The sequence below is a fragment of the Tenrec ecaudatus genome, chromosome 6 (genome assembly GCF_050624435.1).
Source record: "Tenrec ecaudatus isolate mTenEca1 chromosome 6, mTenEca1.hap1, whole genome shotgun sequence".
Taxonomy (NCBI): domain Eukaryota; kingdom Metazoa; phylum Chordata; class Mammalia; order Afrosoricida; family Tenrecidae; genus Tenrec; species Tenrec ecaudatus.
In genome coordinates this window covers 135,990,582-136,006,863 of record NC_134535.1, presented here as the reverse complement: position 1 = coordinate 136,006,863, position 16,282 = coordinate 135,990,582, and the positions used below count along the sequence as shown (strand labels likewise).

Sequence of the window (16,282 nt, the reverse complement as noted above, 5' to 3'; positions counted from 1 at the left end):
TCTGCCTTACAAATCCGGCTAGACCAGAGCATGTGCACCGGTACAGATAAGAACTCTCCACACAGGGAATCCAGGACTGATAAACCCCTCAGGACCAATAATGAGAGCAGCCAGACCAGGAGGGGAAGGGAAAGGTGGTGGGGAGAAAGGGGTAACCAATCACAATGATCGACATATAACCCCTTCTCAGGGGGACGGACAACAGAAAAGGGAGACAGCGGTTAGCGTACGACGTGGAAAAAATGATAAATTATTAAGGGTGCATGAAGGCGGAAAGGTTGGAGAGGTGAGTAAATGAGTTGATACCAAGGACTCAAGTAGAAAGAAAAAGTTTTGAGAATTAGGGCAACATATGTAAAAATGTTCTGGACACAATGGATGGATGTGTAGATTGTGATGAGAGCTGTAAGAGCCCCCAATAAAATGATTTTAAAAAGAAAAATATTCGTGTAGTCTTGATGCCAAGCTCCCACTCTCAAAAGCATTCTTGGATCACGGTGCACACAGGCCTCGAAAATGAGGGCCATGGTTATCATATTCTCACCTTTGATTTAAAAAAAAAAATTTATTTTATCTTCTTGCTGTTGACGATGCCCATAAGGAAACATGGGTCAAGTCAGTAGTTCCCGCACGTCCAATGTGGTGATACATGGGTTACATTCTCCGGGGGGGGGGGGGGGGGGGCAACCATCCTCATCCTCCTTTCCTGAATTGTTCCTCCCCGTTGACAAAAACTCACCTCTCCCTACCTTTCCTTTCTAATCCTTTGTGTTGATGTTGCCAGTTTGAGCCAGTCTAGATCCATCTTGAAAGAGCACGCTGCTCAAGGCAGACATTCATTACTGTCTGACTTTACGCAGACTTCAGGGAATGTTTTGGGGTTAAGGAGTCAAGATGATCCCAGGTCAGTAGTTTTAGGGGTAGGGTTACTATTTTTAAGCTATTCCACATCTTGAGGCTTTCCCTCCAGTGTTCTTAAAAGCTGGTCTCCAGTTTCGTAGGAGGCCCGAGTTCATCTGAGAGCTGGGCACATATGTTGTAAGGATTTATCAGACAGTAGATCTACATTTGGCCTGGGAATGAGAAAAGGTAAAGGACAATAATAGGAAGACAGTTCTACCAAGCAAATGCTTCTGTGGATACGATATAAAGAAATGGTGCACTGCTAAACAGATTGGTATTTACCTAACTGGGTCATAGGTGTTAAATAGCCTGGTCTCTGCTCCATACCTCTCCTGCCCCTGCTTGCATCCCTCAGAAAGGGCAGTTGGTTAATAACTGTGGGTTTGAGTTCATGTTTGCAGTTGCATTGAGCAAAATCTTTCCTTATGTAAATATATTTACTTGTATAGGAGTCCATGTTTATAGATGTATTTAGCTAAATCTTGCTCTGCACAAATCTGTTCATTTGTATACGCATTATCTGGTTTTTTGAACTGTTAAGACTTCTCAGACGTGTAGTGGAAAGTATGTGTTGAGTTTCCAGGGAGTATTTAGTAAGACTCCATCACCATTACATTTCTCCCCTAAGAGTCAAGTTCGACATTGTAATGCAAAGCCTTCATTGATAGATGAATTGTAACTAGCAGGAGAGTGTTTGGATCAAGCACCGACTGTGTATACAAGGTACATTCTGTGTATATTTTTGCTGAATTAGGGTAAAAGCATTGAATCCTTTCCCACTTTTTTAAGATTGCACAAATAAATGAGTATTAAATTAGCTAACCATGATGATGAAAAGGGGAAACAAGCACTATTTAAAGATTTAATGCACAGATATTTTAGAGTAATATATCCCTGGAATATCAATGCCGAGAGATGGAAGTCGGTTCTCTGAGAAGAAAGGGTGTTGTGAAGAAATTCTGGTTATCCTTCCTCCTCTTCTTTCACTCCCTCTTCTATGGCAGGAAGTCATAATGACATCACGGAGAAACATTCAGTTCTAAGAAGTATGTTTTGTGGTAAAACAAACCTCTTGTTTACTCAAGATAAGACTGTTCTGTGCAGCATTTTTTTTTTTGCCCCATCACCACCTAAAAATTTCCCATGGCGTCCATGACGTCATCCAAGGCAGTAAGATGTACACCACTCCTGGCTATCTCTGCCGCGGACAGATTCCAAGAGAATGTCACTCATCCCTCTTCTCCCATCGATCATGGCAATTTTTCAGCTTGGCTCCTCACTTTGGGGGGGTCCCCCTGGGCCCCAGTTTGGCTCTAATGTCTGTGGCCCTCACATAGACAGACGACAACTTTCTCCCCACGGGGGCAGAAGACAGAGCTGGTGCTCCAGGTGCCTTCTCTCAGCTTTCCTCCCACGTTCTTTAAGTAGCAGTCAGTAAATAGCATTTCACACAGCACTGAGGATACACTTCACACAACTGTTTGTTTTCCAATCAGACTCAATACTGTGCTTAACTAAGTGATGGGAAAAAATTCTTTGAAATTCTATCCATTTTATTTATCCATCTGCATTTAAAAGGAATTTGGATGGTGCAATGGATGAATCACGGGCTGTTAACCACAAGGAAGGCAGTTCAAACACACCAGGAGAGAGAGATGAGACTGTCCCCTCCTATAACCATCTACAAGCTTGGAAACGCTGAGTCAGACTCCTATCGTTCCTGTGGGACAGGACAGACCTGCCCCTTTGGGTTTCTGAGACGTTAAATCTCAACAGGAGGATCATTCTCTCTCAGAATGTCTGGTGTGTTTGATCCGCTGTCCTTGTGGGCTCAGCACATTGTTTAACTCACACTCCACCAGAGATCCCCTGGGATTCACAGTAGCGGTGTGTTGGTGAACACTTTGAAGTATTGTGAATACTTCAGCTACGAGTGGTCATCTGCACGTATTTTGAGTCTCTGATTTTCTTCTAGAAGTACACCTAGCACTGGAACAACTGGGTCAGGGGTGGGCTGGAACATACCCGTAATCTCGAGAATGGTGCAGTTCCCACAGAGGTGCGGCATGTGAGTGCGATGGGACTGCACAGCACCTGACAACCATGTCAGCATGGCCATTCTTTGTTGTTCCTGTCACCTGTAGATATTCTTGTAGGTGGGAAGCAGAATCTCATCCTGGTTTTGATTTGCATTTCTCTTAGTGGTTAATGATGGGCATTATCTTTTCATATGTTTATTGACCATTTGTATATCTTCTTTGGGGGGAAAGTGTCTATTTAAGCCCTTTGTCCATGTAAAAACTTGGGCCATCAGTAATTTTTAGGTGTTAAATTCAAAGAGTTCTTTAGTTCTTTATCAAATATATGATGTCTGAATGTTTTCTTCTACTCCGCAATTGTCTTTTCACTCACTGAAAGTATCCTTTGGTACAGGAAAGTTTGTAATTTTGTTGCAGTCAGTTTCTGCTGTTGGTGTTTTATTGGGATCACAGTTAAGAAAAGCATGCCTGTAATCAGGCTCCGGATGCCTGTCACTGCTGTCAAATACAGAGATCGTCTTGACTCAAGACATCCGAGGTTCGTTTCTGTCAAGTGCTTGACACAGGGAACCAGAGAGGCGAAAGTCTTCCAAAACGATTTCGGCAATTCTGTGAAAGGCAAGCAAGTTCCATAGCCTCGACTCTGGGGCAAGTGGAAGGGTTGTTTCCCAGGCCTGTTAGAAGGAAGTTCAGCCCCAGGACAAGGGAGCCTCTTTGACCAAAAGGTCACTCCCTCAAGGTCTCAGGCATCAGGCCCTGTCTAAAAGGCCATGCTTGCCCGGAAGGTTAATGTCTTGATTTGATTGCTTTGGTCCAGCCTTGCTGAATGAGCATTTCCTTAAGTTGAAAAGAAAAGGCTATTGTAGGGGCCTGGGAGTGGCTGCTACATTTGTTAGTTCTACAAACAAACTCTTAAACAGATCAGATCTCAAACCATGGCACGTTTCCAGTATTGCTTAACAACAAACTACCTCTTATTTCCCCCTGTATCAAAACCACTACCACATCCAACAGGATGAACATTTTCCCAGTTTTCTTTTAAGGGATTGTTAGTTTTAGGGCTTAATTTTAGATCTTTGATCCCTTGCGAGTTCACTTTTTGTGTATGGTAAGGTCAGGAAGCCTCTGACTTCTTTCTTTTGCATACAGGGATTCAGATTTTCCAGAGTCATTTTTGTGTGGACAGTGTTTGTCCACTCTGAAGGAGCACAGCAACCTTGTTGCAAATCACTTGATCATCTATGTGAAGATCCATCTCTGAACTTTTAATTCTTGTTGATTAATGTATGTCTCTATTATTCTGCCAGTATCACGTATGGTAGCTCTCTAGTAACTTTTTTGTAGCCTTTTCTTTGTTGGGTTTTGATTTATTTTTTAAACTAAAAGTGTGAATTACTTTTCCTTCTTCTCTAAATTTCATTTATTTTGTTGTTGTTGAGACTACACACAGGAAACACACACCGATGTCACAGATTTTAATGTACAATTGAGCAACAGTAATTACATCCTGTGGGTTTTTCTCAGTGGTTCTTCCCTCATGAACATAAACTCACTGCCCTTGGCAAAGGTTTATCTATAATCCTTCAAGTTTTACTTGTCAATTTGATCCCCTATAGATGCATCTTGAATGAGTGTAATGCTCAAGGTAGCCTTTTCTAAAATTAGTGAATCTAAATTATTGCTTGATTTTATGAAAGCTTCAGAGGATAATTTTGGTTTCAGATATAAATGGTATCTCAGGGCAAGAATTTCAGGGTTTTATCCAGTTTCTGTGGCTCCAGAAACTCTAGAGTCTATGAAAAATGTAAAATTCTGCCCTGCATTCCATCAAGATTTTTCATAGAATCCTTGTGGGCACCATCCAATTCTTCTAGTCTCATGGAAGAAAGGCCCAAACCAGACTCCCTGCCGTTGGATCAGTGCTGACTCACAGCAACCCATACAGGGCACGAGAGAACTAACTGCCCCTGTGCGTTTCCAAGCCTAGAATTCGATGTGGGAGTAGAAAGTAGTGCCCATCTCCTGAAGAGAGGCTGGTGGCTTGGAGCTGCTGATCTTGCAAAGAACAGCCCAACTCAAAGGAGGCAGTGCTTCATGGAGGCAATCAGCAGTACATTCCATCTCCCCTGTCCCCTTTGTATTCTTAACTCCCCGAGCTCTGTTGCTGCACGTGAATTGCTGTGCCTTGGATGGTCATGTGTAAGCTTGTAAAAGTCCCAGAAACTATGTAATGAATTTTCAGGTAGAACAGGAGCACGAAAGACATTATTAGACCAATCAACCATGCTGTACCATGACTCCTTGACTCTAAACCTCCCAGGCCAAGGAAACAAATCCCATGAGGTGTTTCGTTGTGTCAAAGCAACCTCAGGAGCCTCTTTTGGGTGTATGTGTGTGTGTTTCTGATTTTTGTAAGCATGTTAGTAGACTTCAAAATGTTTGTGAAAATAAAATTAAGAGAGAAAAATCAAAAATATAAATTGTATTTCTCAACATGAGTCCCATCAACCTCCAGGCACTTTTGTAAACAATTACATAAGACATTTAGTTCATCGCTGTGTCCTGGGGTGAACTGTGTCCTGGGAATCTAGCCATGTTAATGCGGTCTCTTTTATTAAGTTGTTACCATTTTTAAACGCTTTACAGTATAGTACATGATTTACATAAAAGGAAAATAGGTACCTTTTAAGATTAAGAAACATGAAGGAGTCAGAAGGCGCTAAATCAGGACTGTAAGATGGATGCCTTGGAGCTGGCCCGAGTTTGATGAGGGATTTATAGTGGAGACTCTCTGTTGAAACTTTCTGTGTGTTTTTCTGATAAGGCTCTGGCTACTTTTCTCAAAGCACTTCCAAAATAAACAGACATGATCACTCTCTGACTCTCCAGAAAGTCAACAAGCAAATGGCGTGAGCAATAAAAACCACCACAGCCGCCTGATGGCTGACCGAGCTCTGGAGGGCCACGTTTGCTTTCATGGGTTCCCTCCCACCTCTTGGTAGCTGTCAGTCAAAACTCAGTTGACTCTAGCTAGATGGGGCTGTTTCTGGACTAAATCCTACTCCATTGATTGACGTGTGTGCTCCAGACAGAACCAGACTGCCTTACTTACTGCAACTGTATAAAACAGACAGAACTCCCTGCCATCAAACTGAGGACAGCTCAGGGACCCTGTAGGTAGAATTGCCTCTGGGGGATACTGAGACCGTACATTTTGAGGAGAGCAGAAAGCCGAGTCTTTCTCCCAAGAAGAAGTTAGTAGTTTGGAACCAGGCACCTCGAAGTTCACAGCCCACCATGACCACTATGCCACCAGTGCTCCTATATAGCATGTTTCTACCGTACTGTATTTCAAAACAATCCATTTTAAAGGACGTGCGAGGCCTCCACCTTGTTATTCTCTTGCAGCACTGTTTCAGTTACATGCAGTCTTGGCCTTTCTGGCAGAGTCGTTTGTGTATTGGGCTGCCAACCACACACAGATCAGCAGTTGGCAAACTCTAGCCACTCCTTGAGAGAAAGAGGAGCTTTTTTCTCCCCAAAGGACTTACAATCCTGGAAACCCAAAGGAGACAGTTCTTCTCTGGCCTGTTGGGTGGCTGTATGATGGAATTAGCTCAAAGACAGTGAGCTTGGTGTTTGGGTTTGGGTGTGTGTTTGGGTGTTGCCTTTCCATATCAAGCTAAGGATGTGGGTGAGCCCTCTTTCCTGGTTCTTCTTTTCAAGATGGCTTTGGTTCTGAGGAACCACTATCATGGAATTGGTTCTGGCTCATAATAACACTGTAACAGGTTTCCAGTACTGTCAGTCTTTACAAGAGTAGACAGCATCATCTTTGTTCTGCAAGCAACTGGTGGGTTTGAACCGCTGACCTTCTGGTTAGCAGACCAATGATTATAACAGTTTGGGCTACTATGAATCCACTGGGATTCATTTTAATTTTAGGACCGCTTTTCTCATTTATGCTGAAAACCATGCCATAGTAGTTACGTGCTGGGTTGCCAACCAGAAAGTCAGGGATTTGAAACCACCAGCAGTTCTGTGGGAGAGAAAGGAGGCTTTGTACACCAATAAATAATCACACTCTCCAAAACCCACAAGAGCAGTTCTACTCTGTGCTATAGCGTCACTATTAGTCAGAACACACTGCATGCCCGTGACTCAGCTTTTTGTTTGTTTGTTTGTTTAATCATTTAACTGGGGATTCATCACAATCCAAACATACATCAATTGTATAAAACACATTTGTACACTCATTGCCCTTATCATTCTCAAAACATTTGCTCTCCACTTAAGCCTCTGACATCAGCTCCTCATTTTCCCCACTCTCTCCCCATTCTTCCCTCCCTCATAAACCCTTGATAATTCATAAGTTATTATTTTGTCATATCTGACACTGTCCGACATCTCTTTTGCCCACTTTTCTGTTGTCTGTGCTCCAGGGAGGAAGTTATATGTAGATTCCTGTAATCGGTTCTCCCTTTCTACCCTGCCCTCCCTCCACCCTCCTGGTATCACCACGCTTAGCACTGGTCCTGAAGGGAATCATCTGCCCTAGATTCCTTGTGTTTCCAATTCCTATCTGTACCAGTGTACATCCTCTGGTCTAGCCAGATTTTTAAGGTAGAACTGGGATCATGAGAGTGGGGTGGGGAGGAAGCATTTAGGAACTAGAGGAAAGTTGTTATGTTTCATTGTTCCCACACTGCACCCTGACTGGCTCATCTCTTCCCCGTGACTCTACCATTAGGGGATGTGCAGTTGCCTACAGATGGGCGAAGGGTCCCGTTTGTTTCTTCATCTAAACACAGTTCACCATTGACAATACTGCTTCTCAACAACTCTTTAAAGAAGCAGATGTTGGTTTTCTTACACCATTGCACTAGGGAGCAGCAGGTAGGTCCACTGTCCTCTGGCCAACTCAATGCCTCTCCTACACCATCTTCTGCTTTGGATCCTGAAAACACCCAGCTATCAAATTCTTCCTCTTGGCTGAAGTCACCTGTCATCGCCTCATACCTCCATAGTCCCTCCTCATTCCTTGAAGATTTTAACTTTCAGTAATAGCCTGTTTTGCCATATTTCTCTTATCATCATCCTTGATATTTTCACATTCTCATAGATATTGAGTCTAATGTCTTCCCTATCATTTCTTTGACTTCTAGGATTTTTTTTCTTTTTAAAATCATTTTATTGGGGGCTCATACTATTCTGACTGCAATTTGGAAATCCATCCATTGTGTCAAGCATATTTGTATATTTTTTGCCATCATCACTCTCAAAATATTTTTTTTCTACTTCAGCCCTTGGTATCAGCTCCTCATTTCCCCCTCTCACCCCACCCCTCCCTTATGAACCCTTGATAATTTATAAGTTATCATTATTTTGTCATGACTTTCTGTTGTAACGTGGTTGTCCTTGACTTTACTTCCAGCACACACCTTTCTCCCATGATTATACCTTTAAGCAAGTTGTTCACAACCCTAGATGCTCCTTAGAGTCCCCAAAAACAAAACAAACCCCCTACCGCTGAGTCACGTCCAACTCACAGGGACCCCGCACTGCATTTCTAACCCTCAAGTTTGAGAAAGTCGACAGCATTATCTTTCTCCTATGGAAGAGCTAGTAGGTTTGAACCACTTATCTTGAGGTTAACAACCAGTGTGCAGCCCACCATGTACCAGGGCTCTTGTTGCAATCTCCTAGCACAGGGGTGGGGAACCATTTTTCCACCAGGGGCGAGGGCCATACTAGTGAAACACTGAATGAACTCACCCATAATGTAATGGCGGGAACTGCTTCTCTTTCGTGAGTCTTGTGATGTTAGCTGGTATGGATGACATAGACGTTCTTCATAAGCGACCTTACTTAAAAATAATTTTAAAATATACCTCAGTCCTAATGAATCTCAGTCCGTTTGCGAGGGGCCCGAGGTTTTCTCACCCATAAAACTTTGTGTTACTCCTACTGGGTGCTGGTGAGTTGGTTCTGACTCTTCGTGACCCTGTGACAAGAAAACAAACACTTCGTGGTCCTGCTCCATTTCCACAAGTGTTGCCGTGAGCCCGGAGCCTCTTCCTAACGTGGGAAAACTGACCTCCCTGATCCCCCAACCACACGACACTGCCTTAGAGCGATGATTCTTGGCTTTTCTACATGACGATCTCATACTTTTCATCTTTCATTCAATCTACCAACCGCTTCTCTCCAGCACTTTTATTTGCAACTATTGCACTTGATTCTACTTCCCTGAGAACTCAGAGTCACTGCCCACCTCGTATTAGGCAACTGCATACATACACCTATGCTGATGTAGATTGCCAGTTCTTCTGATCCCCTGAATGCGCCCCCCTCATGTCCCATCTACAGAATCCAAGCACTAGAGACCATACCCTCACTCGTTCACAATATTGCCCCATTTGCTTTCTTATCTTTCTCCTTTTTCATCAAAGGTAGTGTCTCTGATGACATTGTTCCCTAGTTCAATTCAACAGAGCATTTAGGTCAAAACACTGATAACAATGACAAGGAGCAGTGGAAATGTGTGTAACATGTTGAATGGCATGTCAAAGAGAATGCTGGCCTTCACGAACCTAATGAAGAGTTGAAACATAATAAGGTATATTTAAAGAAGAGCAGTGTATGGTCCTGTGGGTTGATTCTGAAATACCGATTACACAAAGACAGAGTGAAGGAAGCATGACACAATAATAACATTCACACAAAACCACAAGTAGAGTGTTTATGTTGTAGAAGATCCTTTTGAAGGTAGAATACAATTTCACTCATGTGGATTGTAGAAAACTAATACAACTGCTGGGATGATGAATTAGTACATAGCAAAGAGTGGGCATCTGTCCCCTACATCAGGAGAAGTCAGAAGACAGGAAGTGACGGTGGAGTACATGCTTGAGGATCAGCAAGACTTCACAAGGCTGAAGGGAGGAAGGAAGGGGCAACAGAGAAGGCGATTCCAGGAGAAGACAATAACTAGACAAAAGAGGGACACAGGAATTTCTCTTTGACTTCAGATCATTTCAAGAACATGAACAAGAGGAAATAAGAAGACAGAGAAAATCAGAAGGAAATAAGAAAGGAAATAAGAAAATCAAGGAAATAAGAAGACAGAGAAAATCAGAAAGTAGAATGGGGTTGGGGGCAGACAAGAACGATAATAGAACCAGGAACTAGGGGTGGGATGGACCTAAGGAATTCTATTACCTCACGTATTCATGGGATCCCGTTCAAGCTTTGTTTAAGAAATGTTGAATACTTGCTTTCTGTGTGTCTGATTTGTGATGAAGTGGAAGGTGAGGAATTTAACTAAGATCTTCTATTTTAAAAAACAAACATTTTATTGGGGGCTCATACAGCTTTTATCGTATTCCATGCAGTCATCCATTGTGTCAAGCACATTTGTTCATCTGTTGCCCTCATCATTCTCAAAAGGTTTTCTTTCTACTTGAGCCCTTGGTGTCAGCTGATGTGTAGAGGGTTGCTGTACATATAATAACATGCTCTATTTATAAATCATCAGCCTAAAGATTACCTTGAGCCATGTGGGATAAGTCTGATATAATGATCAAAAACAAATTGGCATATTTCGTTGTTGTTTTTGTTGTTGTCGTGAACGTAGCCATCACGTATGAGCAGAGCTGAAAGAAAAATTAAACCTCTCCCAGCATGGATAGCATTTCCACAAGACATTTCATTCATGCATGCCTGTGGTGACATGGAAAAAAAGCACTCCAAGTTAGAGGATTGATTTCAGTTTGACTGAGTTTATTTTGGAACCATTTGCAGCTATAACTTCAGCCCTGCCTATCTTGTTTGCGGTTGGTATAAATAAAGGTACCTGCATTCTCTTCCACCAAGACCGGCTGTCAGGAAAGCAAAGGAGGGTCAGAGTCGAGTTAGCAAGGACAAGGACGGTGATGGACTTGCAGCACATGTATGGTGTGAAACTGAATGATGGGCATTCCATGCCGGTCCTTGGATTTGGAACTTATGCTCCTGAAGATGTAAGTGGAAGTCAGGGGACTGAGGGACTGAGTGAAGCAGCCCTGGATCGGGTTTGCCTCTGTGTCTAGTAGATATTAGCAGTTTGGGGAGACGCCCTTTGGCCTTCCATTTCACACGGATCACTTGCCTCTTGGCAGGTCACAAAGGTTTTTGTTTGGTTTTGGTTTTTGACAAAACAGATCGACTCTAGAATTCAGGGGTGAAAGATTTTGTTTGACATCTCTTTCTAACGGTATTATTTTGTTGAGTTAGCATATATTTAAGATTGACCATGTACTGTAGATCCTTGACACACATTATCTGCTTACTCCCCAACAGCTCTGAAGGTAAGTACTATAGTTATCCTGGGTCTTATGTTTTAATGATTTTAAAATCTCAAGGTAGGCTCTTCTTGGACTCATCTGCCAGTTTCGTCAAAGTGACTCTACTATTTGTTAGAAATTCCTTCTCAGAGGCGGGCCTAGGAGGACACGTAGTCCCTTCAGTAAAATGACTCCTTGGAAGCACCTTTACTATGTGCTTGTGGGAGGTGGCTGTTATTTGCCAGAGGATTCCAGTCATTCAAAGCTTTTGCCATACAAGGACCCACTAACATTCCAAGCACTGGCTGAGGAACACATCGAGGACAGGAAGCTACCTACTTCTGTGACAATCCACTGTAGTATGTTTAAAATGGCAGGCTTTGATCACATGAAGGGTGGGCTGATTTGCTGTCCCTGGAGTAGGATTGCCCCACCTAATGATAAACACAGGCATAACGCAAAAGCCAAACTCACAGCCACCAGGTTGATTCCAACTCAAATTCTTTATACAGCGAAGTCATGAAATATAAAAACCCTCGGTAGCTGACCAAAAGGTTGTCAGTGTTGGGAGAGAGGGGTCTTGGAAGCAAGCCGTTCTTCTAAGACTTCAGTGGGTGGAGCCCGCTGTAGAAAACTCTATGGAGCAGTTTCCTCTGATGCGCTGTTGTGAGGTGGGACCCGGGATGTTTCAGTTACAGTCTTTGCATTGTAGGCTCCGCTATTGATGATAATAGGGTGTTTCTTTTAAAAATGTGATATCCAAAGTTTACCCCGAAAGCCAGACGTCTTTGTTCTTGTGCAAGTCAATGGTACATTCAGCATTCTTCTCTAACACCATAATTCAAACGTGGTGACTTTTCTGTGGTCCTCCTCATTCATCGTCTATCACATGCATTTGAGATGGCTGAAAATACCCTGGCTTGGGTCAGGTGCCTGTTAGTTCTCAAAGGACCATCTTTGCTCTTGAACACTTTAAATGAGCATTTTGTAGACGATTTGCCCAATGCAAACCACTTGATCTCTTGACTGTATTCAAGTAAGACGAAATCATTGACGACCTCAGTCTTTTCTTTATTGATCATGATGTTGTCCATTGGCCCATGTGTGAAGACTTTTGTTTTCTTCATCAATGAGTGCTCCAAGTTTCCTCATTTTCAGCCAGTGAGGTGTATGATCTATGTATCACAAGTTGTTAATAAACCTTCTCTTATCCTAGTGCTGCATTCTTCTGCATAGAGTCCAGCTCTTTGGATTATTTTCTCAGCATAGAGCTCCAATAATTATAGTGGAATAATAGAACCATGACACAGACAGTCTTGATTTAAACCATATAATAGTCACTGGCTGTTTGAATGGTTGCCTCTTGGTCTATGTACAAGTTCAGCACGAACATAATAAAGTATTCTGGAATTCCCATTCTTCACAACGTTCTCCATAGTTTGTATGCAAGGTAGGTTTATTGTGCCAACCTGACCAATAGGAACATGTGGAACTAATAAGGTCACAGCTTGATTGGAGGGCAAAGAGATAAATGGCTCAGCAAGCCCCTCCTGTCTCTCTCTCTTGCTCTCTGGTGATCACACCAGTGAGCAGCTGCCTTAGCGAGTTCTCTGCCTCAATTTGAGAGCTACACTACCCAACTGTGGATCGTGGGACACCCAACCTGTGGATCGTGTTACTAGAGCTTGAGGTTCCTTTGAGAACTGCCTCGCCATACTGCTGGTGTGTACCTCACTTGAGCTTGGGACTGTTGGATTCTTTCATCTGGCTGACTGTTGGTGACCCACCCTGCTGTTTGCTGCCTCTGGCCAAACTTCCTGCATTGCTCTATGGAAGACTCAGCTGTCTGCTTCCTTGACCTTGGACCCAGCAGCCCTCCTGAGTTGAAGGACTTCCAGTATATTAACTGTTTCACGGACGTTAGTTGAAATTAGCCCTCTGTACCACTGTGTGAACTAAGTCACTGTTATATTCCTTTATGCTGTATATATATAAAATCCTTCATGATTATACATATATATATATATCTTAATTGTCCTGGTTTTGTTTCTCTAAAGAACCCTGTCTAATACAGTTTGTTATGATCCACACAGTTGAGTGACTTTGCATAGTCAATAAAGCACAAATAAACATCTTCCTTTTCAGCAAGATTAGCTCATGCAAGTGATATCCCTTGTGCCATCTCTTCTTCTGAATCTAGTTTGAGTCTCTGGATGCTCCCTGTTGATTTACTCTAACAGATATTTAAAAATGATCTTCAACAAAATTTCACTTTCAAGTAATATTAATATAATAATATTGTTTTATAATTTCTGCAATATGTTAGTTTGCCTTTCTTTGGAATTAGCATAAATAGGGATTTCTTCCAGTTAGTTGTTCAAGTAGCTGTCGTTCACATTTCTTGAAAAAGACTAATTCCTGCTTCCAGTGCTGTGTAAGACTGTGGAAACATTTCAATGTTTTCTGGAGCTTTGTTTTTCTCTAGTGCCTTCAGTGCAGCCAGGACTTATTTCAATACCATCTTGATCATATACTACCTCTTGAAGTGGTTGAACATCACAAATTCTATTTGATACAGTGATTCTGTGTGTTCCTTCCACCTTCTTTTGATCTTTCTCGCATCCTTCAGTATTGCCAAGCAAGCTTGAATTTTTACTTCATTTTGGACATTCTAATTCTACGGCTTTGCACATTTCATTGTGATGCCCTGTCTTCCCGAGCTGCCCTTCGATGAAAGTTTCTGTTCAGCTCTTTAACGTCTCCATTTCTTTCATTTGCTTTAGTTACTCTACATTAATGAGCAATCTTCAGAATCTCTTCTAACATCTACTTTGGTGTTTTCTTTCTTAATTGTATTTTTTAAATGACCTTTGGCTTTCATTGAGTTCTTTGCATGTGTACATTCAGGAATTTTATCAAGTTTAGGATATATGTGGTCATTATTTTTTTCAAATCTTCTTTTTTACTCAAGCTTCTTTTTTTTTTATATATCTCATAGATTCCTAAGAGTAAGGCTGGTGAGGCTACCAAACTGGCTATTGATGTAGGATTTCGTCACATCGACTCAGCTTACTTGTATCAAAATGAAGAGGAGGTTGGAGAAGCCATTCGAGAGAAGATTGCTGATGGTACTGTGAAGAGAGAAGATATATTCTATACCACCAAGGTGCTGTGTATGGAATGATAATAAGTCGCCATTGGTTTAGAAATGTTTTGGAGGGAAACTTGATTTTAGTTTAAATCATTTACTTACTTGCTAACATTATAGAGGCAAATATAGGAAGCAGAGGAGACTGGATGAAACACAATTTCTCAACTTCTCTGAACATCAAAAAACATTCATATGATAATGATACTTGTCTTCTTTGACTATTACAAAGATTAGTAGAACATCTAGGGGTTCTTGCCTTTTACTCTTCAACAGCTTCTCTCTCAAGGTATATCCAAGTGAGGTTGAGGTATTATTTAGAAAAGGCAATGCAACTAGCAAAGTACTTTCTTCAAGTCAGCCATTGAGATCACTGAAATTTGTACAAATTTCTTAGGTAGAAAGCATTTACTCATAAATCTCAGTATCCCCAGAGATGACTTGATTAATAAAAATGATACCACTTGCTTTCCCTTGTCACTGTCACCACCCTGGAGGTATTTTGGTATCACCATCTCTGACTGAGTCAGGGCATCCACAAGAAGTCTAGAAAGTAGACATCTCAGCAAAACTGGTGTGGGACATTGGTCCCAAAGTGGGACCAATCTACAAAAGTAGATTGCCTGCTCTTTCTTCTCTCCTGTTAAAAAATAACCTTTTTCCCCATTCCTTAAACATTTAGGTTGTTTTTCCTGGACCAGCTATATTTTAGCTAAAAGTTTTCCTATATTTCAGTAACTCAAATCTCAGCACACCATTAAGGGCCTTGTTTGTTTGTTTGTTTATCAAAAATAATTTTTGGAGGCTCTTGCAGCTCTTATGACAATCATTCATCCATTGTGTCAAGCACATTTGTGCATATGTTGCCATCATCCTTCTCAAAACATTTTCTTTCCACTTGAGCCCTTGGGATCAGCTCCTCATTTCTTTCCTTCATTCCTCCTCCCTCCCTCATAAACCCTTGATAAATTATAAATTATGAATATTTTCATATCTTACACCCATATTAATATTTTCATATCTCTTCACCCATGTTTCTGTTGTTCATCACTTTAGGGGTATGTGTAGGGGTTATATGTCAATTATTGTGATTGGTTCCCCCTTTCTCCCATGCACCTTCTCTCTACACTCATGGTATCCCTACTCTTATTGTTTCTGAGGGGCTTATCTGTCCTGGATTCTGTGTGTCCAGAGCTCTTATATGTACCAGTGAATATGCTCTGGTCTAGCTAGATTTGTAAGGTAGAACTGGGGTCATGATAGTGGGGTGGAGGGGACAGGAGGGCAGAAGAAACATTAAGGAAGTAGAGGAAAGTTGTATGCTTCATCAGTGCTATACTGCACCCTGGCTGTCTCGTCACTCCCTTGTAACCTTTCTGTGAGGGGGTCTCCAATTGTTTACAGATGGGCTTTGGGTGTCCACTCTGCCTCCTCATTTACATTGATATGATTGGTTGTTTGTTTTGGGTCTTCTGATGCCTAGTAGCTGTTCCAGTCAGCCCTTCATGGTTACACAGGTTATGTAAGAACCTGATATATAATAAGTAAAATGCATTTCCCCTACGTTCTAATTATTTTTAGCCCACATGAGTGGTTCAAAAGTCATTTTTCAATCTCTTAACTCTATTGAATATTGATCCCCTAATGAATTAAAATAACAAATCACTGTTTACTTCTGTTGGCCATTGCAGCTTTGGACTACTTTCCTTCGACCAGAATTTGTCCAACCAGCCCTGGAGAAATCACTGAAGAAACTTCAGCTGGACTATGTAGACCTCTTCATTATTCATGTACCAGTTGCTATGAAGGTCAGCCACCTCCCTACCTCGTCAGGACCAAGACTGTTTCAGTTTGGCTGTTAGCATGTT

The 16,282-nt window shown here is 41.9% G+C and overlaps 1 protein-coding gene across 1 annotated transcript in view; it reads left to right on the top strand.

Annotated features, from left to right (window-relative positions):
• Positions 1-10,876: 10,876 nt before the first annotated feature.
• The window catches only part of LOC142451271 (aldo-keto reductase family 1 member C15-like), a 29,174-nt gene continuing 23,768 nt past the window's right edge, over positions 10,877-16,282 (top strand). The window contains exons 1-3 of the mRNA XM_075553164.1: positions 10,877-10,963; positions 14,265-14,432; positions 16,106-16,222. Of these exons, the coding sequence (XP_075409279.1) occupies positions 10,877-10,963; positions 14,265-14,432; positions 16,106-16,222 (372 nt within the window). The remainder of the gene's footprint in view (positions 10,964-14,264; positions 14,433-16,105; positions 16,223-16,282) is intronic.